The 26,113-nt window shown below is 42.1% G+C and overlaps 1 protein-coding gene across 1 annotated transcript in view; it reads right to left on the minus strand.

Moving 5' to 3' along the window:
- Window positions 1-26,113, minus strand: part of CNST (consortin, connexin sorting protein) — a 61,781-nt gene that overhangs the window by 29,435 nt on the left and 6,233 nt on the right. Inside the window, exon 2 of the mRNA XM_024576082.4 lies at window positions 6,233-6,661. Coding sequence (XP_024431850.2) covers window positions 6,233-6,611 — 379 coding nt within the window. The 5' untranslated portion in view covers window positions 6,612-6,661. The remainder of the gene's footprint in view (window positions 1-6,232; window positions 6,662-26,113) is intronic.

Here is a 26,113-nt window from a genome sequence, read left to right on the forward strand (position 1 = left end):
CCAATTTTTGCAGGATTATAATTAAACGTATTAATAAAATGAGATCTAAATAAAAGTAGGCAGGTTAAAACCTGACCAAAAACTTGATTCTCCCAAAGGAAAAAATGGATTGGTTATAATCTGAAGTCCAAACTTGCCCCAAATGAGACAGAACTGAATGGAAGACAAATGCGTTTGTCCTATGAAATCGTTGGCTACGGAGGTTAACTGTCCCTCTAGTAAACTCTGGTCTGTTAACTTTAGAACTACTTCTGGGACCCAGAAGGGCAGACATGTCAGAGCTAATGGCCACAGAAACATTTTTCCTAATAAGAAGAAGTTCAGTAATACAAGCTTCTAAAAAGAAAAAAAAAATCACTAGTAAATAAATGCTTGGCCCACAGCTCCTGAAATGATGCACAAGATTATAAAAAATTAGCCATTATTCATGATAACTTCCACCTTCGCTAAAACCTCAGTATCGGTTCTAATTTTCACATTCAAATTGATAGAGTGTCGGGCTCTGCTCAGGCCTTTGGCGGGTCTGCCTCAGAAAGGCTCTTCCCCAGTAGTCCGGGGGGCTTGCCACACCTGTGTCCAGAGCCCCGCGTCTACTGCCTTCTAAACAAACCCGCGGCTCTGGCCAGACCGGTCAGCCCCTCATCATACACAGACTGCGGCACGGACGGACCCTGAAGACATCCGAAGTGAAAAAGCCGGGCACAAAAGGACAGATATCCTCTGAGTCCACTTACGTGAAGTGTCTAGGACAGGCAAATTCATGTAGACAGAAGGAGAACAGAGGTTTTGGGGGGTTAAGGAGGAAGACGGAGAGTTTGTTGCTTAATGCTTCCAGAGTGTCCGTTTGGGGTGATAAAAGTTTTGGAAGTAGACAGTGGTGGTGGTTATACAATGTGTAATAAGTATCACTGAACTGTACACTTAAACTGGCAAATTTATGTACATACTCTACTGCAATAAAAAAAAACAGCACAAAATGCCTTCATGTCTGTGATTTCACGTTATGCATCCCTGAGCCACTGCATACCTGAATCCCTCACACCGTCTTACCCGTTCACGCTGATGCACACCTTGGCTATAATTCCAGGAGATGGGTCAGAAACAAGTGTTAATACACGGTTTATGCAGTTCCTGTGCTGGACACTGTGTCCATGGGTTCTCAGGTTGCAAAAGCAGGTCATTCCGTGGGCAGTGACACCTTTGTTTTTTTTTAAACCACAGCACTTGGAGCTATTCCAAGTTCTACCACTTTCTAGAGTATGCTCCCGGTTGCTCCTAATTCATACTGAAGGTACAATTAGTACATATTAACATCGCTGGGATTTAGACTTTGTATATGCCAACTAGCACCGATGTTTGGATTCCCCAAGTTTCCTCTTAGGGGTGTGATTGGACATTTTACACTTTAACATGTTTTACTACATATTAAAAATATGCAAGGGATTTCCCTACACATGCAATTTATTCTGCTAATTTTTAAACTTCTTATCCAGGTCTATAGGCAACTGGCATATTAAAGTTTCAAATGCAATTAATAATTGTTTTCCCACTAGGTGTACACTAACAGCTTTCCTAATATCCAAATGGCTACATTTTTACCATATTTTCCAGTTCATTCCAAGCACACTGAATTCATCAGCTAGCATATAAATATTGCTTGGCTCTCCAAGATGAATAAAATTATCAAATTTTATGTAACCATATATAAATTATATGATCTTCCTATAAGCCTGAACATGTAAATATTTTCCATCTCTAACAAATAGAAAGGCATATATTTAAGGCCGCCTAGAAAGGTTCTACGGTAGAAGCCAGTAAGGAAAATGCAAATCGCCTTGAGGATTCAGACGTACAGCGTTACCAGTTATTAATTCAGATATCAGTTAGCACACCAGTGGGCATGACTAGCGGGCACTGAAAACATGTTTTTAGGAATACCCTCTAGGGGAGAGAAGGGCAGGGATAGGTAAATCTAAAAAGTGCATATTACAAAGATCCCAGAAGATACTGACAAAAGAGGTAAGATGGATTTAGAATCACATGAAACAAACTTCTTAATTTTGCTGAATGCTGCTCCTCGCCATGCCACTTAAAAATCTGGGGACACATATACAGATGACAACCACCTATTTTCCACTGGGCACTTTGCCGAGTGCTTCGCATTCGCGATTGCGCATTTTAAGGACAATGCCGCAAGACAGGTAGGGTCTGCACTCCCACAGAGAGGAAAGAGGCTGGGGAAACGAGTTACTACTTTTCTAGGGTCACAGAGGTAGGAACAGGTAGAGCCACTATTCAAAACCGGTCTTTGTTCTTCTCACTACCCAAGCCTGACTGTAGGATATGAATCCATTGCCAAGGTTTGTCTTCCTCCAGCCTTCAGACCCTCTTTGTCACCTCCCAGTGGCCACATTGGGAAGGACTCCAGTGGAACAAGTCTGGGCTCTGAATAGTCCGTGGCAAAGTCCGTGTGGACGGGTCTTCCTTTTTCAGTTTCCATCTGCTGCCTCTCTTTGGCTTCCTGCCATTGGCTGAACTGTTCTGTCAAATGTTTAGATACTATGGTGACTAAGTGAGTGAAGTGTGTTGTTTGCCAACCATCAGGCACTTAATCTGAACTCGTATCTTATAACCTTGCAAAACTGATGCCCCAGCTGTTGTCGGGGGATGGGGCGGGGGGAAAAGTGGGGAGTGACTGCTAATGGGTTCAGGGTTTCTGTTTTGCGGGGATGAACTGTTCTAGAATTAGATGGTTGTGCAACTTTGTGAACATACTAAAACCACTACACTGTACACTCTATAAAGGTGAATTTTATGGCATGCAAATTACATGTAAATAAAAAAGAAACTGTGGCTATAACCGAGAGAGTCAGATATTATCAAGTAATGGAGAAATGTGGAGAAATTATAACCTTCATATATTGCTGGTGGGAATGGACAACGGTGCAGCCATTTTTGAAAATAGTTGGACAGGTCCTTCAAAAAGTGAGTTACTTTATGATCCAGTAACTCTGCTTCTGTGCATACATAACCCCCCTCAAATGAAAACATATGTCCCCACAAAAACTTGTACACAGTTGTTCTAGGAGCATTATTCATAACAGCCAAAAAGTAGAGCTAGCCCAAATACCCAGCACCGGACAAATGAATAAATGAAGTGGGTTACGTGCACGCAATGGACTATTTGACCACGGAAAGAATGATGTACCGCTGCACACGACGACATGGGCGAATCTTGAAAGCATTATGCTGAGTGAAAGAGGCCAGTCGTAAAAGACCATACGCTGCACGGTTCTGTTTACATGAAATGTGCAGAGCAGGCAAGTCTAAAGAGGAAGGAAGTGGATCGGTGGTTGCCCAGAGCTGGGATGGCTGAGGGGGACGAGAGGGGCCGCTAGCAGGTACGGGTTTCTGTGTGTGGTGATGAAAGCGTCCTAAAACGGACTGGGGTGATGGTTGCACAGCTTTTTGGATCTGCTAAAAGTCACTGCATTGTACGTTTTACGTGGGTGAATTCTATGGCACGTGAATTGATAGGCTAATGTTCGTTAATTCTTGGAATATTACTTACCTGAAACTATGCCAATGAGAACTTGATGTAATGCAGCCTGTAACCCCGCATTACATGAAGGGGATTCAATTCTCTCAAGGAAAAAAAAAAAGCTCATAATGTCATGACGACTGGACTTATGTGAGGCCAAGTTCAAGGTTTTAGCAGGTTTATAGACATGTTGTCTTAAGAGAACCTATAAATAATGACATGTCTCCTAATAAATGCTACTGCTCTATTTTTTTGTTTTTTACAGTACTAGCTTTGGGATGCCGAAAAAGCACTATAAATTATACACTAGGTAAAGGAGCATAAGAGTGAATAAATTTACTTTACTATATGTTTCTAAAAATGTATTGAGAGAACCCTTATCTACCACAAACATTTTTGGTTTGGGACTGAATGTCCTGTTTATATATCATTTCATATTTTAGAAACTATTGTTGTTAAAAAAATATTCATCTGCAAAATTTTGAAACTGCACTTACTTAGGATCTTAAAATCTCACAGTCAGAGGGGAGGTGGGAGGGGATAATGGGGGAAGGGGGAAGGGTTTTCAGGAACAACTGTAAAGGACACAGGGATAAAACCAAGGGGGCGTGGAATCAGGGGAGGGAGATGGAGATGGCTAGGGGGTGGGGGGCGTGGTGGGGGGGAAATGCAGACAACTGTACCTGAACAACAGTAAAATAATTAAAAAAAAACATCTCACAGTAAAGAGAAGAGCAAATACGCCCACGCCTAGCACAAACTGTCTGCTTTGCTGGTTTAGACAGGATGGGTTCTGGAGAAACAGGGTGGGAGACACCTTTAGGGGCTCTTGCAGGACTCCAGCTGAAGATCACGATGCCCAACCACGGCCCTGGAGATGGAGGGCAACGGGCCAACCAGAGCGAGCGCAGGGAGACGGGATCGCTTAGGGCTGGTGATCGGTGCAGACGGACAGAGGACAGGCTTCAGGGATCTCTCAGGGTAAACCGAGGAAAGCTTGCAGGCAATCCTAAGGCTTCCCATTCTAGGTCCCTGTCTGGTCACAAGGGGATAATTCCAGCTTCAAAAAAATCCTTTCATTCAGCTTAAAATTCTTCTGCCCACCCAGACTTCTTTTAATTTAGCAAAACTTGAAGTGCAAGTAAAAATGTACCCCTTACATGTAAACAACTTACAGATACGGTGGAGGTGAATCACCAAACTTTAATCGAGTGTAGACTATGCCATTTCTACTCAGAAATCTAAGAAATTCACTGCTCAGAAAGGCATTTTATAGATACATGTAGATGGACACCATCATTATGCAGATGAGGAAACTGAAGTACAGAATAATAATTAGGCCCCCACCAAGTGGCCTAGAACCAGAAGTGAGATTTAAACTTAGGTTTCACAACTCTTAATTCAGTTTCTTACACTCTGAAACTCATTTTATATGAGATGCATAAAACAAGTTTAAAAAATAATCTGTATAAAGACTATACCTGAGCTTTAGAAATCATGTTAATCAAATGCATTAATATGGGGAGGGCAATTCTACATGTACCTGCTCACTGGTAGTAAGTATGAATAACTTTAAATCATATGGTCACACCGTGGGAAACTGGAATAAGGTCAAGGAAGGGAGGAATACAAGGAGTCGTAATCTGGACGCTATCACTGACCCTTATACATATGTAACTAGGTCTCGGGTCTTAAAAACATCACGTGATCAGGTCAGAGAGGCACAAATTGCCCTTGAACTATAAAGACTAAATCAATTTATACACAAATAGTACTGTATATATCATCTGCTAATTTAGATCTTTCAGAAAAATGCTTTCATATCTCTTGCCAAAAATATTTCCATTTGCTTTTAAGCCTACTAAGGAAAATCAAGGGCAAAGGGATTAATTAACTGGAAAGTCAAAGTATGAGTTACATTAAAAAGTTATTGAGTTGCTTTATAGAATAAAGAAGGATTGATTTGTAGAAACTGGAAAGTTTCATCTTTTACTCCGAATAAAAAAATACAAATAAAATCAAGCTATGGACGGACTGACTGGATGTGTAATCAGCCAAAGCAGCAGAAGAGAACAGAAGATGAGGGGAGACAGCGCTTCACTGGCTGGAGCCCGGTGCTCGGGTGAAGTGGTGCTGTACTAAGGAGGCCCAGGGTAGGATGCACTGAATGCCCTGCCCCGTGTTTCTGATCAAAAATGACCAGAGGCTGCCTTTTCCCAAGGCGGCCCTGCCATTCAGGCAAAACTGTCCATAGACCGAAACGCTAACTGCCAAACCACATACCCAATAAAACATACTCTGAATTACTTTGTAGCCAAAGTGATTACAGATAATTAAAGCTTGACATCTTATTCGACATTACATGTTAATGTCCATTATTCACCTGTCGGGTGCAAGACAAAGATTCTATAAAGAGGCTGAGTAAGACTGTATAAGCACCATAAACTCAGAGGTTAAAGATCAAAGTCACAGCGATGACGTGTACAGAGCATGTCAATAGACGATGGCACAGCCACGCAGTGGAACGCTATGGACACATGTCACATGCGTGGCATATCGCACAGCTGGACCTGTGATAAGCTCCGGAATAAGAGAAGAAAAGCAAGATGCAGGGCAGAACCCACAGTATGGGGTGGGAGGAAGATTTACTTTTAAGCGATAGCATAAACAGTAATTAAAAAAAAAAAGTACCTGGGGGTGTCTTCCTAGCAGTGACTCCTTTGCTTCTTGAACTCCGTTTTCCAGGTATTTTGTTGTCCTTCTCCAAGCAGCCCTGCCCACCTCTGGGGCCTTCACAAGGAGTGTTTTCTGAGTTCCCGCTTGCAGCCACCTCGCAGCTTGGGGGGCAGCTGTCGTTATTGTTGAGACTGTCCTGCTCAGTCACTTCAGGTCTCCCCATTGTGCTGCTACTACTGGTCAGACGGTCGTGCCCGTCCCTGTCAAGCTGGTTTTCATTCTCGTCCGATGCAGAAGGCAAGCGCGTCACCACACTTTCCACACTGTCCCCAGGGCGACAGCCATCTTGTGGCTCTATCTGAAGATCATATGCAGGCGTCTCACCGTCGTCCATTAGAGCATCTCTTGTTGGAGCATTTACGTCTCATTGAAGTCCTTCCATGTCTACAACGGCAAAAAGAGAAAAGGGACTTCATTTTCTAAACTCTGGATGCTCAGGGAGCTTTCATTTCCCTGTTTTCTTGGGTTGTCGGTAAGCGCGGAAGCTCATTCCTGCTGCCTCTTCCCCACTTTGCAAGCCCACCCCACCTCACCTCACCTACTTCTCATTTGAACACAGTGGTTTTCAACCCTAGCTACATGTTTCTTACCTGGGGAGCTTGTCAAATTCTACACTAAATCTACTAAATCAGAACCCCGGTGCATCAAGCCCAGAGGGTATGTACTTTTCAGTTCTCTAGGTGATTGTCACTGGCAAAACGTTGGGACTGCTGCCTCAGTGAAAGAGATTACTGGGTAAAGGAGGTAATTTCAATCTAAAATCAACCACTCATATCAGACTTGGACCCTTAACCAGACAAGTGAAACTCAGCTGTTTAGGTCCTTATCTGGCCAAACACCAGAAATATTTGCAAATGGAAATATTTAAATATATATTTAAAGGGCATGTGGGGGGAAAATTCAGGTTGCATATGTTTATACTATATTCTCATTATGTCTTTTACTTCCTGAAAATAAGCCCTGGAAAAGTACCTTAGAATTCTCAGCAAATTCCTTTTATACAATTAAAAAAAAAAAAAAAAGGCCATGATTAGTTTTAGGCTATCTAGTTAAAATTTGAAAAACTCTAAGTATGTTCCAAGGTTCCTGCTAACATTTTAAAGACCTACAAAACAGATTACAAGCCCTTTATGAGTCACGTTTTATCCCCTGTTCAAAACAGCACATTACATTTTAAGGGAAATGATGCCAACCAGATTTAGATTTATTTTTATGCTTGCCAAGCATTATTTTGGGTTTGAATCAAATATATTCCAGTAATTCTCGAAAAACCTAAATAATAGAACTTTAAAAATTCTTCTAATTAATAAACAGAAATGCTTACTCTTTAGACACGTAAAGTACAATTCTTCAAAAACAGGCAAAGGAAGTATGAGATACGGCATCAACTCCATACTGATTGTATCATGCGCTTCCAACACATTTTGCAACTACAAAACTTTTATTTGATTCAGAGACATGAAAGCACTGCTTGGCAAACATAAAAATATCTACTAAATCTGGCTGGCATCATCTTCCTTAAAATATATCCTACATGTCTCTACTGATAACTATGTAATATAAAAAGTACAATCATTTCTTTAACTTGACTGGCATACCTTAGTGTAGACCTAAAAGAAATTCTAAATAGGGTATAACTTTTAATTTAAGAAGTCGTTATTTTAATGAGGTCTTCAACATCACTATCATGCGGAATTTCAAACTCAAACACTTTTAAAGTGTATGTGGCGAAAATAGCGGAGACGACTCAAAAGTCCATTAATGAACGAACAGGAAAACAAAATGTGGCATATTCGTGCAATGAAACATTGTTCAGCCCCAAGGGGGAATGAGGTGCTGATAAATGCCACGGCAGGGACGAACTCTGAAAACGTTATGCTACGTGAAACAGGCCAAGACACAGGAGGAAAATGTTGTATGATTGCACGCACAGGAAATATCTAGAATAGGCCAATTCGTAAAGACAGAAGATGGGTTAGAAGTTACCAGGAGCTGAGGGCAGGGGGAAAGGGAGTCCCTGCTTAATGGTGGCAGACTTTTGCCTCAGGGCGATGAAAAAGATCGGGAAACAGTGGTGACGGCCACACCACAGTGTGCATGTAATTAATGCCACTTAACTGTACACGTAGTAACTGTTAAAAATGGCGTATTTTATGTTATATATATTTTCCTATTAATTTTTTTCCTTTTCTTTCTGTTATGTATATTTTATCACAATAAAAATAGTAAAAATAAATTTATATGGCCGTGTGGGACAAACGCCAGCCCTTAAAACAGGTAACAGCCTCAGTTACTTTCTAATTTAAATAATCAAGTCACGTTCTGCATGTATTTGCAGCTGAAAAGTATAAAGGTTTCCATTTACTTAAGGAGATGCTGAGGTCGCATGCCAAGGGGACACGGGAAATAGAAAGGCATCTAGAGAGCCCCAAACTGTAACAATCACGTCATCGGAGTCACTTCCATGCATGAGAAACCGTGCCCGGTACTTTGGCTCCTGTTTCAAATCCTCCCAACAGGCCTACATCGGACGTATTCATTCTGTGTTTTAGATGAAAGCTCTGAGGCTCGAAGAGGCAAAAGCCACTGGTTTCGGATGCTGTTCCTGGAAAGAAGTGGAACTGGATCTGAAACCAGGCCCTCCTGGTCTGGGTCTGGTGCAGAGCTGCACCGAGGCCAGGGCGGGCGGAGGCGGCCTGGCTCAGACTCTGCCTCTGCCGGGGAAGAGCTGGGTGCGGCCTCAGGAAGTCACCCAGCAGGTCCAAGCTTTACTTTGCTGGTGTGTAAACGTGGAGAATTTTAATACCTACCCCGAAGAGTCATTTTTGAGGCTTAGCCAACACGGCAGGTAAAGCACTTAGCACAGTGCTTGGCCCACAGCAAACACTCAATGAGTCAGCCATTATTACTTCCGAAATAATCTCTGGGATGGTGTGAAACACTGGTAGGTTTACTTGAGCAGGTCCGCAGCCTTACTGTAGGTTCTGAGACAGCGGGTTGCCGAACCTCCCAGGAATGGAATGATTAGTTTTTGAGAGCTTGTTTGGAGGTTCTAGCAGGGGAGCGCAGCTACTGGTATACCCTTGACCCAAGGCCGGGCCTCTCCTCTCCTTGGAAAGGTAGTCTTCTTCGACTGAGTGCGCAGCTTCAGGAGGGACGCACGTGGATGGGTGTGGGAGGAAGGGCACACCTGCCTAGCCAGCCAGATCAGCCGTGCAACCCTGGCGATTGATGGGGTGACAGATGTCGCGCCCGGATGGCCCTCACATCCAGGAATGGTTAGTTATTGATGATAACCAGCACCATTTGAGAACGCTGCGAAGTTGTAATTTATGACGGGGATAGCTGAGTTACTTTCCGGAATGCTTGGGCGTCTGTCCTGCACCCCTATTTCAGATGATTCAGACATCCAGAGGTGAGTGATGAAGGCTCCTTGGTAAGGATAAAATTACAGATCATATTCGCAGCTTTGCTGAGAGTCGTGTGCTGGGCCCTGCGAGAAACTCCAGACCAACACTCCCATTCAATTCTCACAACTGCTCAGCAGAGGTAATTTTAGTCCCATTATACTCATGAAGAGACCAGGCATCAGACCTTGTCAAGTGTCACAGAGCTACCAAGTTTGGAGACAGAACTTGAATGGGTTATGACCCTGAGACCGAACTCTTGATCACTGTGCCCTACGGACAGCGGGGAGAAAGTAAATGAAAGGGTATATCCCTCCCACCGAGGCACGTACACCAATGGAGCGTCTCCGCCCTCCCGCAGAGGACACGTCTCCAATGACCGAGAAGTTCAAGCTCCCGGAAGTTCTCTCTTTCCCTGGCAAGTGCGGGATTCACACACTACCCCACTTCCTATACAGCCTATCTTCTGTTGAGAACTGTTAAAAAAACCCCAAAACACTAGTACACTGACCAGTAAAGCAGGCGTTCCTTCCTTGGGGCTTCAAGACATTTTGCCTATCATTTTGTAATGACACAGTTAGTTTAGTTCTCAAAAGGTAACTCTGTAAACTACTTTTTAATACTGACTCTTAGGGTCTTTCCAAGGGTCTTATAATTGTTCCTAGACGACATCTACCAGTTCTTCAGGTCAGGGCTCAGAAATCGCTCCGGTTTGCTCACCCTGACTTCTCCATTCTAAACGACCCGTAATAAACCCCTGTGGCAGTCTGTCCCCCACACAGAGTCCTTCCCGAGGACTGCCTTCTGTCGCATATTTTTGCATATGTGTCCTACTGGATGTAAGCCATTTGAATATCCACAACCAGCCACAGCTAATTTTTGTTCTTCACAATCGACACTTATCAATATATGAATGAGTGAGGGAACCAATTTTCTTCCGTCGTTCCTCTCTGAAAGGGAGAAAGGCAGGCCCATGGGTCCCCATCCTCTCCCCGCCCCTACTCTGAGAGGTAAAGCAACCTAGTATACAGTATTTGTTGTATTCCTAACACATTTCAATTGGAACATTTTAATTAAAGCAATGGGATAACTTTCTTAATGGGATTTCTAATCAGTATAGTCCTATTGCTTTGGAAACAGTTATAGTTATTATTACTGTCTCTTCTTTCTCCTCCTTTCCTCTCCCTCAGTGCTACACCAACATTTTTACCAGCATTTAAAAAAAACATGTATGAAAATAGTATGAAAAATATGACAAACCATAAAAAGGGTGATGTTCTGGAACACCTGTATCTCATCGTAAGAAAGTCCTTGGGCAAGGCAGACTCTCCCAGAGAAAGAGACCCTGCTGATACACAGTATTTAAAAATATGCTAATGTAGCGTAGGACCTGGAGTTAGAAGTACAGTTGAAATCGCACTCAAGGTTATTTGCTGCTATTCTGTAAGAGTCCCTGTGTCTATAACCAGTTCGCACAAAAAAGACTGCAGAGTCACTGTGCAGCACTGATTCTGGCTTATTTTGCCTTTTAAAAGCATGACCGTGAGTGCTGCCCAGGTTTCCACCCTCTGTGGTGAAACAGCATTCCAAATATGTCCACTGTATAAAAGCTATTTGACATGTTGGCTCCGTGCGGCTGAAGAATGTCAGGCATACGTATTGGAGACAGGCTGATAACAAAATTTGAAAAACCACAAAACTTAACAAAAGCTTTCCTTAGATATCAGAGTTATCAGAGTAACAAAAACTGTAGATTTCTGGGACTGACCCAAGGTTGACTTGATTTCATTTTTTATACATCTTAATGAATATCTGATGAAATTATAAACATCAGGAGTTACTAAAATTGAGAAATGTACAAATAGTTAAATATAGAGTATTACTCAATTACTTTATTCAAATGCTTTAAGGAGATTGTGTGTGCCATGTTTCTGTAATTCATACAAATTAGGCCTAAATACTGTATTTTTACTTTTGAAAGAACCCTAGGTTCGGTAGATGAAATCCCAAGTTTAAATTTGAAAATTTCCAGTCAAACCGAAATTTAGAGGGAGACCATTACAGATCAGTTAGGTGTTCTGTTAACCCTAAATGCAAATGTGGCTGCTCACAGTCGACTCAGAATTGAGGGAGAAAGTCGCCACACCCACGTTATTGGGTTTGCATTTATTACTATTGTGTTTATTATGGTCATTACTTACCACTTCACATTCTCCCATCTTACTAACTAGACACGTGCAATACCACTCATGTCTCATTGCTAAACAGTCTTAGGATTAACATATTGTTTAGGCATATGTAGTATTTGGTGAATGTGCAATAATTCGTATACCAGCAACCAAACGTATGCCTCAGAAGAATGATTCTCAGAAACTGGCGGTTGGCAGTAAGAAGTTCATCTTTTCATGAGACCCCGCCCCCCCCCCCCCCCATACACAAACACTTGTATACAACTGATAGAAGGTGCCTTGAAACCTAAGACGCAGGAAGCACTCTGACACACTCTCCACTCTGGTCGAAACTTTTGCATTTTTAAAAAATGCTGGTCAACAGCTTCTGTGCTGACTTCATACCCCACACTGCCCACGGCAATGTTTGCAAGGCAGCCTGAGGACCACCACCTGCGGACCGCAGAGGTTTGCAATGATCTTCAAAACGCTTTCTGGAAATGAAGCGGACCAGGCGAAATTCAGATATAAACTTCACTTAAAATGTTGCCCACATAACATAATAATTATGGCTGACTTATACGGTTCCTCTCACATTAAAATTCAGCGAAATCATTAACCTTTATTCAAGGTCTCTTACCTGATACATTCTGGGCCTACGCTGCCACCCTTTATGGCGGCTACTACCCGCAAACGTCTCCAGAGGACTTGAAATGTGGACAGTAAGACTGACCGGAGAACTGAGTTTTTATTTTTATTAAATTTCAATTGAAAACCTATCAATTCTAAAGAAAAACATGTATATTTGGATCAAATTGGGTATATAATTCTGCTCTTTCACCTATCAGTTTTAGGAAATCTAAATACAGATCAAGCATTTTCAATAAAAAGTGGATCCAAATTGAGTTGTGCTATACTTGTAAAATACACACCATATTTCAGAGATTTACTATGAAGACCAAGAATGTAAAAGAGCTGATTAATAAATTTAAATACTGATTATATATTGAAATAATATTTTTGTCTATTTAAATACACCTTATCATTAACATTAATTCCACCATTTAAAAAGTGATTTAACACAGTTACTAAGGCACAGAATTCCCTATGAGGCTCACGGCACCCCACACGCACTGTGAGATGAATGCTGCTCCCCACACTGCCGTGAGGGCACCCCATCCCCCCAGGCTGTGGCATGTGGTGAGTCACTCCGTTGGAGGTTCTTTCTTGCTAATGTAAGTTATGCTGTAGGCACTTCCTGGCTGCAGACAGCAATGTTACTACAATCCAAGAAAGTAAATACTTACGAAAGGAAATGAATACTAAATGCTTTTCTATTTAGCCTGCAAATACTTAATTATATCCTACGGTCAGGATGGAAACCCCAGGACCACTCCATCCCGTTTCTGGTACTTCTTCATATTCAAGGTGTTCCTGGCACTACATAAGACACCAAGCAGCAAGTATAATTAGTGAGACTGCCTCCTCCATTCTTTCTCATACTTCAATTTCCTACCGAGGAATTTGTTCTTAATACAGAAAAAAGACATCACAGGAAAGTTACGCCATAGGATGAGAAGGCTAGAAATGTGAAAAATTTATAACAAAACTACAAGAACATAAAAGGAAAAACAAAAATAAATGATCGATGATAGTCAAATATGAAGGCAATGATTCTAAGGGAGAAAACAACCAACGGAACTTTTATATATGCAGAGAAGACACTCTTAAAATAGGAGGAAAAAAAAACAACAACAAAAACCAACTGAAACTATGTGACTCAGAAGCCCCAAACAACCTTGGGGCAGATAAAGCGAGGGCAAAGAAGAAGCCTAACTTGTTTCATTCTCCCCAGTCCTCCCTTCAAAGCGGGGCTCAGTTCAAGATCACTTACTCATCCACAGAGCTCTGAGTTCAAAAATCAATTACGTAGGTGCAGAGGACAGGTCACCAGCCCCACCGCAGGTGTACCCAAGCCCTGCAGAAAAGCCATTGCCCCTTCCCCCGTCTCTTACACAGACCTACAGCACCAGGCTCACTCACAGGGCAGAACAGACACAACTCCACACACCGGCAGGAGCTCAAGGACATCTTTGGACATGCAGGGAAGCATTTTATGAAACAATTTCTAACTATTTTCTTTCACTTAATCGTTAATTAGAAAATGTGCCTACTTTAGGGTGATTGACTTCATGATTTAAAATGTTCTTAGGAATGGACCTCTCGATCACCTGAAGATCAAGGGTGGGCAACTCCTAGCACATGACACTGTCAGTTAGCAACACAAGCATTTTCTTCAGTTTCACAGAGTAAATAAATACCACACACGAAAAGGGGTAGAGGAAGGAGTCATTTCCCTAGGCTCACACAGAAGTTGTGCTCATTTGGTGTTAAATGCTTCTTTGTTATAAAACATATTGCAACCACACGTTGAAGCCAGAGCAGCAGGATGTAAGAACTTGAAAACACTTTTTGGTTCACACTATAACCAACCTTTTTAAAACAAAAATTATGTTTAGAGCTACATATGTATCTTCATGAAAACTGTCTTAACTGATTTTTAAACTCTGAGCACTTTGCTAAGCAGTCTACACTTTAATCATTGAATATATACATAAAATTATATATTTTACTAATTTTTGCTAATATAGTGACCAAATGGTTTCTTAGAACTTTTCCTTAAGAGGCCTGACAAAATAGTTACTATTATCTGAATAAACAGCTAATTACTATCAACAGTTACTGAATACTTACCAGATATTTATATATATAAAATTTTATCTTCATACAGGTCATACCAAAGTAGCTCTATAATTACATCCATATTACAGGGAAGGCACAGAGAGATTAAATAAATAGGCCAAGGTCACACAGCTAGCACACAGCAAAGTCAGAATGCAGAATCAGAGAACCTGACTCCAGAGCCTATATCCTTAACCACTTGAATATCCTTAACCACTCTAATTTTTATAAAAATTAAAAAGAAATCAACCATTCTCACATGTGCATTTTATACACCTCAAACTGCTAGCTTCAAAAGGAGGAAGCAACACAAATTCTAGTATCTTGAAATGTTTTTCAGACATATAGAGTTTAGAAAACAGGTTGAGAAAAAATACAATAAAACCCAGTAGTAAGATTATTTATTTGCTGTAGTCCTTAAACGTGACAACTCAGTTTTTTTTTTTTTTTTAGGTTTATACATTAATCTACGTAACACCCCTGTTAGAAACCATCAAATACTGGACACGTCCCCTTGCACACAAAGAATAATCTCCACTGGGCAGATCACAGGTATTTACAGAACAAACACCGCAGCTAGAGAAGGGGAGATAAAGTGCAAGCCTCAAACGTTGATGGAGTGCCCCGAACGAGCAAAGGTGTGACTCCGTATCACTGTATGTGTATTTGTTCATAAACTATGGACACGCATGCTGTACTAATATACAGGTGTATACTCCTTTTTAAACATGTAAAAATAAACATGAAGAAAGGATGAAAGAATTCCACCTCTAGCAAGGACTGACTGGCTTATTTTAGATCAGTCTTTCTGATGATGACAATTAGAAAGGCTGGCAGAAAGTTTCCATGGAGAGGCCAGAAGAGCTGAGCAGAGTTCTTAGCGGACTTCCAGAGCTGGCGGGAACACTGGAGTTCAGGGCCTGCCAAGAAGCGGGAAGCCGGAGGCTTTCAGGTGGCACCTGAACGGGCTACTCCCTCTCCTCTGCATAGGAGAACCGATGCGCCTGAACTAGACCAGCCCGCACAGGGGACTGAGGCCCAGGAGAATCGTCTTCAGCTCTGGATGAAGGAAGGTGAGCTGCGCTAACTTGGCTGCCTGCTGGCAACACAAATTCTCTCTGAAAGAAGGAATCCAGTAACAGCTTAAATTATCTGCACGTGTTTTTCATCCATAATGACCGATATGTAATACAAAATAACCAGGCATGTAAGAGATTAAGATTTGACAAAACGCTGGGAGGAAAAGTAGTTAACAGAAATAGACTCATAGGAGATCCGTACATTGGAGAACTTTAAATTAGCAGAACTTTAAATTAGCTATCATTAAAATGTTCAAGGCCTTAAGTAGGAGAGAAAATTTCAAAGAACTACTTTGATAATACAGTGTCAAAAGCAAGTAGTTAATTTTGCTCTTTCATCTAATTATGAGATTTGACTTTTAAGAGAATAGGAGAGGGAGAGAGAGGGAGAGAGGGGGATAGAGCGAGGGAGAGGGACAGAGAGGGACAGAGAAGGAGAGAGAGGAACAGAGAGGGAGAGAGAGAGCGAGAGTCAAAGTGAGCGAGAGAGAGGGGGAGAGAAACATCGACTGGTTGTCTGCTTGTACACCCCCAAATGGGAATCAAATCTGCAATCTGGTTATGTAACCTGACTGGGAATCAAACCTGTGACCTTTCGGTCTACGGGAAGAGGCTCCAACTAACTGAGCCACCCCCACCAGGCTGAAATGAGTGTAAGGTAATTCCTGAATTCATTCAAAACAGTGTCTAATGACTCCTTAATCAATTAACACAACTTCATTTAAATGAGTTGCTAGGGGGAAAACCAAAAAGAGTAACTTTCCTAAACTCTTATTTCCTACCTTTAAATCCAATCACCGATAGGCACTGGGCCTGGCTAAGCACACTTCACTATCACGAAGAAATCTTCATCTACGATATCTCTTCTTATCTCACACTGATTTATGAATGTTTTCTCCGCCGTAGTTTTAGAATAAATACTAGCCTGAATGAGAACTTATGTCCCTAAACTTCTAAGTTCTAACTAAAGTAATGCGTATGTAAGACAATAATCCAATACTTTCTCTTATGCAAGCACGCCGATCTATACGTCTGATCTATAAGTCTTGGGTAAGTTAAGAGCTGATACGTTACTAAAAGATCCAGCTGTTTACATCTTGTTTATTTATCTCAATGTTTAATAAGTAAGTGCTACCCTTGAGTCTCCACGGTTCATTCGTAGTTACTAAGACTAAAGACAGAATTAACATTGAACTCGATGATAGCAATGGATAGCATGGAATTATACTCCAATTAACAGAAAAAATTCCACTGCATTTAACTGCTAACACATGAATAGATACTGTGCTGTACTTATAGGGGAGAGACAGCGAGACAAAAATGTTGGCTAGCAGCTGTAATAAAACTATAGCTCCAAACCATGAATCATTAGTGGGGATCGTTAAATGTACCTGAAGGGACCCTCAGAAAGATTTTTAATCAGAGCGACGTGGTCAGGTTTACGTATTAGAAAGATCACTTGTGTTGATCTTTCAGCCTCTTTGTAAAGAGAGGCTGCTTCTCCCTTCTCCAGGATGACAGAGAGGATGCTCACAGGAAAGGAAAAGGGCAGCTGAGAGGGAGGAGCTAAGGACAACAGGTGAGACAGCACTAAACAACTGAGGGGGCAAAGACTGAGGAGGTGGGGCAGCACCCAGGACACAGCCCACAGACGACCACGGACAGGCCTCACCCTGGGGGAGGGGCGTGCTTGGAGTTAGGCTGCAGAGTCTTTCTTTCTGGATCTCTCTCTCTCTAGGACACAGGGAGGAGGGCATCTGCCGAAGGTGGGAGGGGCTATTGGGAGGAGGGGCTTGGGAAGCATCCAGAAGGCATCAAACAGCCAGTGGGTTATTGTGGAGATGCTGTTGAGGGCCCACTGAAGTTAGTTCCACTATAAATCCATCTTCTCCATTCTGCTTGGCCACATACACTGTCTTTAAATAGTCACACGGTGCGAGCCCCTGCCTCCCCAAAGGAGACTCTTTTTTTTAAAAGTTTTTATTCATTTATTTCTAGAGAGAGGGGGAGGGAAGGAGCAAGAGAGAGAGAGAAACATCAACGTGTGGTTGCCTCTCATGCACCCCAGCTGGGGACCTGGCCTGCAACCCAGGCATGTGTCCTGACTGGGAATCGAACTGGTGACCCTTTGGTTCGCAGGCCCATGCTCAATCCACTGAGCCATACCAGTCAGAGCCAAAGGTGACTCTTTTACTCTAACCTTATACATGAGGACTAAGCATTGATAGATATGCTAGAATTATCTCACTGCAATGGAAAGAGATTTCTTCAGTCTATTTCACTACCAATTTCTATGTGAACTCCTGTTCTTTATTCTGCACAGCTCTGCCATTCTTCTCACTCCTGCTGAATGCACTCTGTAAAATCCTTGCTTCTGGTTTATTTCACGTAAGAAAAACGAATTCTTAAACTCCCGATCTACGTTGTAATTGTACTGAAATGTATACCAGGATTTTATTTTAAAAAGTGATAGCACCGTATTTTAAATCAGAAAACCTGAGTTCTGTTATGATTCATTTCCTAGGATCTAAATTCCCTCAACCATTCCTCCTAACTTTAACATTTGATGATTCTAGTTATCAGTTCCCAAGTTCTTTGTTGTCTTTCACTGTTTCAAGTCTAAAACAAGTATCACTTTCTAGTTCATTGTTATGTGAGCTGCGACACTTGTTACCTACTTAAAAAGTATAGCTGCCGGCAAACTCACACATTTCCTTGGGTCCCAGTTCACTGCCCACCTTCCTTATCTTGAAAAACAATGATACGAGGTTGTCCTTTGAATGGGAACATGATGCTCCTGCCCTACACCCAGGGGAATACTAGTTCTGAACTATTGGCACAATACAGGTGCTAATTCTTTGTTTTTCACCCAGTGCTCTCTGGAATCAAAAGCACACTTTTGGCCAGCATTAAAGGGTTAGTATGAGGACAGGAAACCAAGCCAATAAATCCCCACATGGAGACTGAACTCTGACCTCAGACGCAGAGTGCTGAGCTAGCCTGATGTTAATGTAATCAATCACAACTGTCTACTGTGATTAAGATCTAATTACTAGATACAGGGGAAAGAGACGAGACACAACCTGCCCTTAAGAGTTTGTACTCTCCTAGAAATGGCTAAAAACCCTGTCCTAGCTTTCCTTCTTCCCCCCAAACTTTTGCTATAGATAAAAATGTGATAAATAGCAGGCAAGTTCTTTGAGAATTCAGAAGAAAATGACTTTTACTTGTAGGGGAGGATGTGATGTGTGAATATTTAAGAATATTCAATTCTATTACAGAAGATAGTATTATAGAAACAAAGAAGGAAGGGAGATGACACTAAGAATAGAGTCAAACAGTTCGACGTGTTAGAGATTAAAAAATAGGGCATGCACGTGCCAACCACAGCCGGGAAGGAATGAAAGAACCAAAGGCCAGCAAATACGTATGACACCATGTAGGAGACACCAAATATTCATATGGATATCTGTGAGTTATTAAGTCAGCCACCCACAGGTGACACCCATTCTAGACCTGCACACCCCTTCCTGGGAAACACAGATGAAATGCACAGCTACTCATCACGTGAGCAGGTGGCCAGCTGCACCAGTCAGGTGGCCTCGTCCCTGCATCGCTCCCACAAGGCACGCGAGTGGTGGCTCCAGGCACCTTCGCTCTGTCGAGCTGCCCTGTCCACCCTCACCTCTGGGCCACACCACCAGCTGGGAGGGCTCACATGGCAGAGGGAGGACAGGGCAGAGGAACACCGTGTAACCCAGCCCTCAGCTGGTATGACGGTCCTTCCACTCTACTTGCACTTTCGAGAGAAGAAACTAACGCGAGCAGCATAAAAGGTGACCAAGCACAGGGTGTGTGTTAAGAACAGCAAATGGCTGGACTTTGGAAAGGAAGTGTTGTTGGAAGGTAGTGAGCGGAGAGATGGATCAATCGAGGCGCAGGTGTATCATGATGAGAGAGGAATTCAAACCAGTGATTCTCATACCACCTGGTGTGGGAGACCAACTTTTTTTCTTCCAGCAGGCCATGAATCTTTTACTAGAAACAAGGAGACACACACCTGATGTTTAAAATTACTACATTCAAATAAAAGCACTTTGTGGAAATGTCATGGAAGTTTCCGAACACTTTCAATTTCTGTAACTTCCCTGCAGACAGGCAGCAAACAGGTGGATGTCACTGGACCAAAGGGCACAGTCTGAGCCACACTGGTCTAGATTAGGGGTGGGACTGAGAGGCCACAAACGGCCTGTGAGTGAGGGGCCGGGTCATCAGAACCGTGTTTGGGCAGACGAACCGGATGGTGACACACATGGTGGGTCAGAGAGGGAGACGAGAGACAGATGAGGCCCCCAAGTAGGATGACGGCGGTGGGAATACAAACGGGAAGATGCTGGAGGTAGAATGCACAGTCTGGACCACCGTCTGGATGTGAAAGGTGGGGGACTGTAAAGAAGCCAGGATGCCTCTGGGACTTCAACTCCACGGCCTCGGAGGTAGCAGTGTACTGGAAGGGAGGACACAGGAGGAGGGATCACTCCCTTAACTAGGTACCTTCTTCAGAGTCACAGCTTCGCTCCTGCCTGTCCATCATCCCCAGAGACCGGTCCCTCCTTCCTCCAGTTGTCGGTGGCAGTAGAGACCACAGTGGGAGACGGTGGATAAGAGACAAATGGCCAGAGCAAAGTTGTGCTTAAATTAAGCCTTTTGGTTTTTGTAAAGGTTGTTATTTGCTGTGTGAAGTCAGGACGTTTGTTAATTCATAGCATATGTATCTAAAAGTTTCATCGCACTAAAAATAAGGAGTACTTCTAAGAATTTCATCCTTGACTGAGATGTACAAAACAAAGGTTTACAATTATCTTTCAAGTTGCAACCAAAAAACACCTCTACAAATTCAAAAGGTATCAAATTATACTGGATACCATTAAAATGATGCGAACTAATAAGTACAAAGTTTATGATTCTCTTTTAAATTTTAACCAAAAAACTCTACAAGTTCAAAAGATATTAATTATACTGGATATCATTAAAATGATGAGAAACAGTACACAGCGAAAAATACTTTTCCTTATGACATGAGCAGGTATCTCCTACATTTCACCTGTCAAATATTTCTCCCTTCTACTCCAGGAACTGGCTCGGACACAGGGAGGAACAGAACAAAGCAGCTGCTGTTAAAGGGAATCAACCAAGGGCTGAGTAACGTTTCTTCAAAGTCACAAGGAACAGTTTATCATTGAACAGACTGAAGGCCACATTCATTAACGTCGTTTTGTGAAAGCTTGTGAGAAACGTAAAGCTGTAAAATACAATGTCTTCTTGGGACTGCAAGAGAAAAACAGCTCTTAAAAACGGAGCAAGCTGATAAAAGGGGACATGCTGTTTTATGAGGATTTTCCCTGGAAGTCCCACAAGGACAGTCTTCTGCTATTGCTACTTTTTATGTAGCCCTTACCTACTTCTGCCTGTAGGCCCTTTTGTACTTTAGGTGATTCTCAGCCCCCTCCCCCCGACAGGCTTTTTAGTATTTTACAATGCTACCATTATATAAAAATAGTCCTGAAAATTTGAATATAAGCTACAAAATAGATAGCAGTATTATACCAACATTAAAATTTCCTGATTTTCATAACTGCACTGTGGCTAAGAGGATGTCCTTCTTCTTAGGAAATCCACCCTCTGATACATTTAAGAGTAAAAGACTCATCTGCAGGGAACTCTAAGATGGGCCAGAGAGAGTCCCTGTGCGTGTAATTGTGTAACCCCCCCCCCCCCACACACATAAATGCTCACACACAGAGGGAGTGGCAGAACACACGACGGAGCGAAGGGATGAGCTGTGACAACTCAGTGAGTCTATGTAAGGGACGCAGGACAGCTCTTCATACTACTTCTGCAATTTCTCCATAAGCTCGAAGCCATCTTAAAACATCATCCCCCAAAGCTTCATATTTCTCTAATTTCTTATTTTTTCTGGCCACCTTTAAAAGGGATTCCCTTATTTTTAGAATATTTTCTTTTAGATAAATTAGTGACAAGGTTTTATTTATAATCTTCAACATTAATAATGTATTTTAAAATCTATCCTGCATCTTTTCCTATCCCCCTACCCCGTGCTACCTGCTTATACAGCCTCGTTCCCCTCTTACCTTCACCTCCTCATTCCAGTTCTCTTTCTAAACCTTCTCACCCGTCTCGGGGCCTGTTTTACTAATTCATGCTTCTTTTTTCTGGATTTTGCTGACTTGTTATATATTTAATCTTTCAAAGACAAAAATACTCTTTGCTTTGGAATTTCCCCTCTATTTCTGTTTCCGACCAGATAATACTTACGGGATTTTGTTAAGTAAGTTTGAAACATTATCTGAAGTCATGTAACCATTTTTTCTAAATCTGTTTCCTTAGGTAAAAGGTAGTGAGAGAGAGACTAAGGTTTAATTGAACAAGCACTTATTAAGCACTACGGTGAGCCTAGGGCTCCGCTGTGGTGAGGGCTGCAAAGGAAGTGACACACGTTCTTTTGCTCCAGCCCCTTGGCAAATAAAATGCATGTCTGAAATGACTTGTGAAAAAGACTACAGCAATAAATAAGCAGGCACCAGACAGTGTCCACTAGATATTTTGAAAACTACAGTGCTTATTTCTTTTAAAAACATAAGTCTTTGACATGTTTTAGGGTAGATTCTGCATTAGCCATTGCCTCAAACTTTGGTGGGACTTTTCTCAGGCCAGTAAGAAAGAGCCTTGCGATTTCCTTTCCTCCTTTTCCTCGCTTGTCCAAACTCTTCATCACAGAGCTCAAATTCCACCTTGTGTGTGGCCATCAGAGATAGCGGAGGCTCTGGGGCCAGGCGCCCTCAGTCTGGGGCCCGATCTGACAGCTGCTCGACTTTTGGATGAGTTGCTTCACCTATCAATCAATGTCTCATTTTGCTTATCCATTAAATGGTGGTGCTAATAATAACCACCTAATGCGACTGTGAGGGTAAAAGAGTTAATATATGCATGGCACAGAACAAACATTGTATAAATATTTGTTTTTCTCATACTCTGTTATGGTTGCCCTTAACAACAAACTTCAGCATTCTATTAAGTCATTTATTGAAACTAAATATTTCTTGGAATTTTTGTTTCCTTTTTTTACCCTGCTCTACAGCATCTGTTTTAACATAAGAATAATATCTACCTTCCTTCCCCAATTTTTGGAGTGAACTGATGTTACCAGAAAATGTGCATTTATCCTCCAGTGACTTTGCAGATCCCTGTCAGCTTTTATTCTTCCTCTTTGCTTTTTCCGTTAAATATTTATTCACGATGCCTTGTTGCCCGGGAAGGTCTGTATGTGTGCGCTCCACTAGCTTTCAGATTCTTCTCCAGGAGGTGACAGATACGACAGCTATTGAACAGCTGCATCCCCTGCACCTTGTCTTCGCTACAAAATTTCTGATTTCACAAATAGTAACACAGACGCTTTACTGCTGTACTTCAGGTATGAAACATGATGGGAACTGCCATCCAGTGTTAGCTCAACTCTTAGAAATCCACCACATACGTACTTGTTCTCAGGGTTTCCCACAACCACCTAAAACACTGGAGGAGAGTGTGTTTATTTAACAGACAATGCTTGAGTGACCGTGCAGCTAGCACTAACCCAGGGAGCAGGAAGAAGCTGTATGGAGTGGCCGTGCATGGGAATTAACAGTGCACACTCCACGTTCATGCGGACCTGGGTTCCAATCTCAGGGCTGCTACTTATTGCTAGGAAACCTTAAGCAAGTTACTTATCTCCATTTCCTCATCAGCAAGGTGGGGGGAAACAGTCGAGTTGCTAAGAGAATGAAATAGGATATATAAAGTGTTAGCACAGTACTCCGCCTGCATTAAATGCTCAATAAATATTATATATCATCAACAGCTGTCTTAGGAGAAGAGGCTGGGGGCAGGGTTAATGGGCTTGGATTTTAACTGCCACACTGGGACGGAGAACGGGGCCTTGAGACTGAGTCAAGGAAGCTGAATGGGGGGTTGGAACTTAGAGCTTCACATATAACCAGGGCCCTTGCAGATCTGTTCCCCAAAAGAACGGATTTGAGGGGAGGGGAATCGTCCAGTAGCAAAGGGATACATTTTTCTCTCTGCCTGGACTTTCTTGAAGAGAGGGGCTTCCCTTAGAATTTGTAACCATGAGCCTATTAACCTTGAGGTTTGGGGGTTCATAGAAATGCTTTCCTCAGCTGAGAATTAATACAAAAACCAGCCCTGGCTTGTAACACCACCTGCTTCCCCCGCCCCCCCCCATCAGTCAGCCACCTCCTGGCATTACTTTCTTTCCTATCTAGCTCTGAATCTATGTATCATCTCTAGCTACTTCCTTAGCCCTCTTATACTTCTCCTGCACCCACCTGTAAAACTACAGAACTGATCGACCTAACCACTTTCTCTGCTCTTACACCCCAACTGCTATCTACTGCTGAAGAAAATCACAACTGTGCAGACTGTTAACTCTATAAAAAGCAGCACCCACTAGTCTCAGGTGGACCCTCAGTGCTGGCCGGGCATCCCTCCTCGTAGAGCTCCCAGGACCACAGCCTCTAAAGCTATCCCGGCCCTTTATCCCTGGCCTCCAGTCCCTTTCCCTGCTCTAGCTCAGCTGTCTCACCTGGGCCACAAGTGAACAGAGCTTATCAGATGTTGGTTGGAAACCAGTCTCTCCCCCTTCTTATCTCAGGAGAAGAATGTCTCTATCTGCTGTTCAAGGGTAGTATTTCTACCTGCACCTACGTTCTCACCCTCTTCCACTTCATCCGGGAGCCTGTCTATGTAATCAACCAACCTACCTGTGGACTCATTCCTCTCGCTGGGTAGGGCATCTTTATAAAGCATAGGTCTCCTTTACTACCATGGGAACTACTCTCTGGTTTTCCAGGAAAAATTCAACCTAAGAATTATCTACCCATAATATGTACAGAGGGCAAACAAATGATAAAAAAAAAAAAGCAATCCACCAAAATATCCTATAGGGTATTAAAGAAATAAAAAGAGTAACTGCTAAATGCATGAAAAATATAGGGTAAGATATTTAAGGAAGATTAGTTTTTTTAAAAAAGAATCACTATGCCCTTTCTTATCAAATAACCTATTAAATTATCTTTAAATAAAAAAAATCACTACTAAAATGAAGCTCATATAAAGGATCTTTACAAAACTATAGCTGCCAATAAGAGTTAGAGATTTATAACTAAATTCATTCAGTGGTTTCTATCTTTTCTTGTAGAAGGGAGGGTTTTTGAAGAATCTGATGAAAGCTAGGAATTCCCTCCTTAGAAAAATACACAGATGCTACCACTAAGTTATAAATGTTATTTCAGGGGGCTTAGGGATCCCTCACAGCTTATTTTTGGGCACCCAGTGAAAAAAGTCTGATGATTCCCAAGAAATTATACTTTTTATTCTTGTCAAATAGGGTAGCTACTGTTTTCCACGCCTACAATAAAATATCTAAATGTTTGCGACATCAACCCTTATCCTGAGAGCTGATATAACAGTGAGAGATCCGTATCTCTAGCACACGAAGTTAACAGAAAAACAGGAAGAGAGGCAGGTGTAAAAATAAATACGCCTTTTTTGTACTTAGTCATTCCAGAGATGTAGTCTGATGGGGTTTGGGGAAAAGAAAAATATTCCAGAGAGGGCAGTTCAATGCTCGCCTAGAAATTCTAAGACAAAGATAAACCTATAGAGAAAAAGAAAAGGTATCCCAGAGGAGGAGAACTTCTAATGCTTGGAAGACTGCTGGTAGAACCCGACTTTTGCACAAAGATGTTTCCTTTCAGTGGCAGAGAGTCCCTAAGAAAACACACATGAGCAAAGGAGACCCTATTAAATACGGTCTAGTGCAGCCCAGTATCTGTGCATTCAAAGCTTCCTGGAACTCAAAGTTTCTTCCCGGCAAATCCGTCGGGAATCCTAAGTAGGATGGGAGAGATTCAATAGATTCCGACTCCTATTTTCCGATTCAATTTTCATTATACAAAAACCAGGAATTCTGGAATAACCCTGTTTTCCTCAAGTTAAAATTTATTGACCTATCCCCGCCTCTTTGGCGCATTATTACTTTTGTAATAGAAAAGGAAGGAGAGGAAAGAGGGAAGGCATAAGACTTGTATTACTACACTTCCTTCAAGTTTATAATTAAACCATGTCCTGTCCTGACTTTTTAGCTTTCCAAGGATGACAGAAGAAGAAAAAGGGGAAAAAAATAAAGGTTAGGAGAATGTAGAATAAGCTATAGGGTGTTCTGGATATCCCTTCACATAACGTGAGGAGCTAGAGCAAATGGAAACTCCAGCAAAGGTGGTACAAAATACACGGTTTATACAAACTATGACACAAATGCGTGGACGCTTTAGTTATTGGGTTGGCCAAAAAGTTCGTTTA

The sequence above is a fragment of the Desmodus rotundus genome, chromosome 10 (assembly GCF_022682495.2).
Source record: "Desmodus rotundus isolate HL8 chromosome 10, HLdesRot8A.1, whole genome shotgun sequence".
NCBI lineage: Eukaryota > Metazoa > Chordata > Mammalia > Chiroptera > Phyllostomidae > Desmodus > Desmodus rotundus.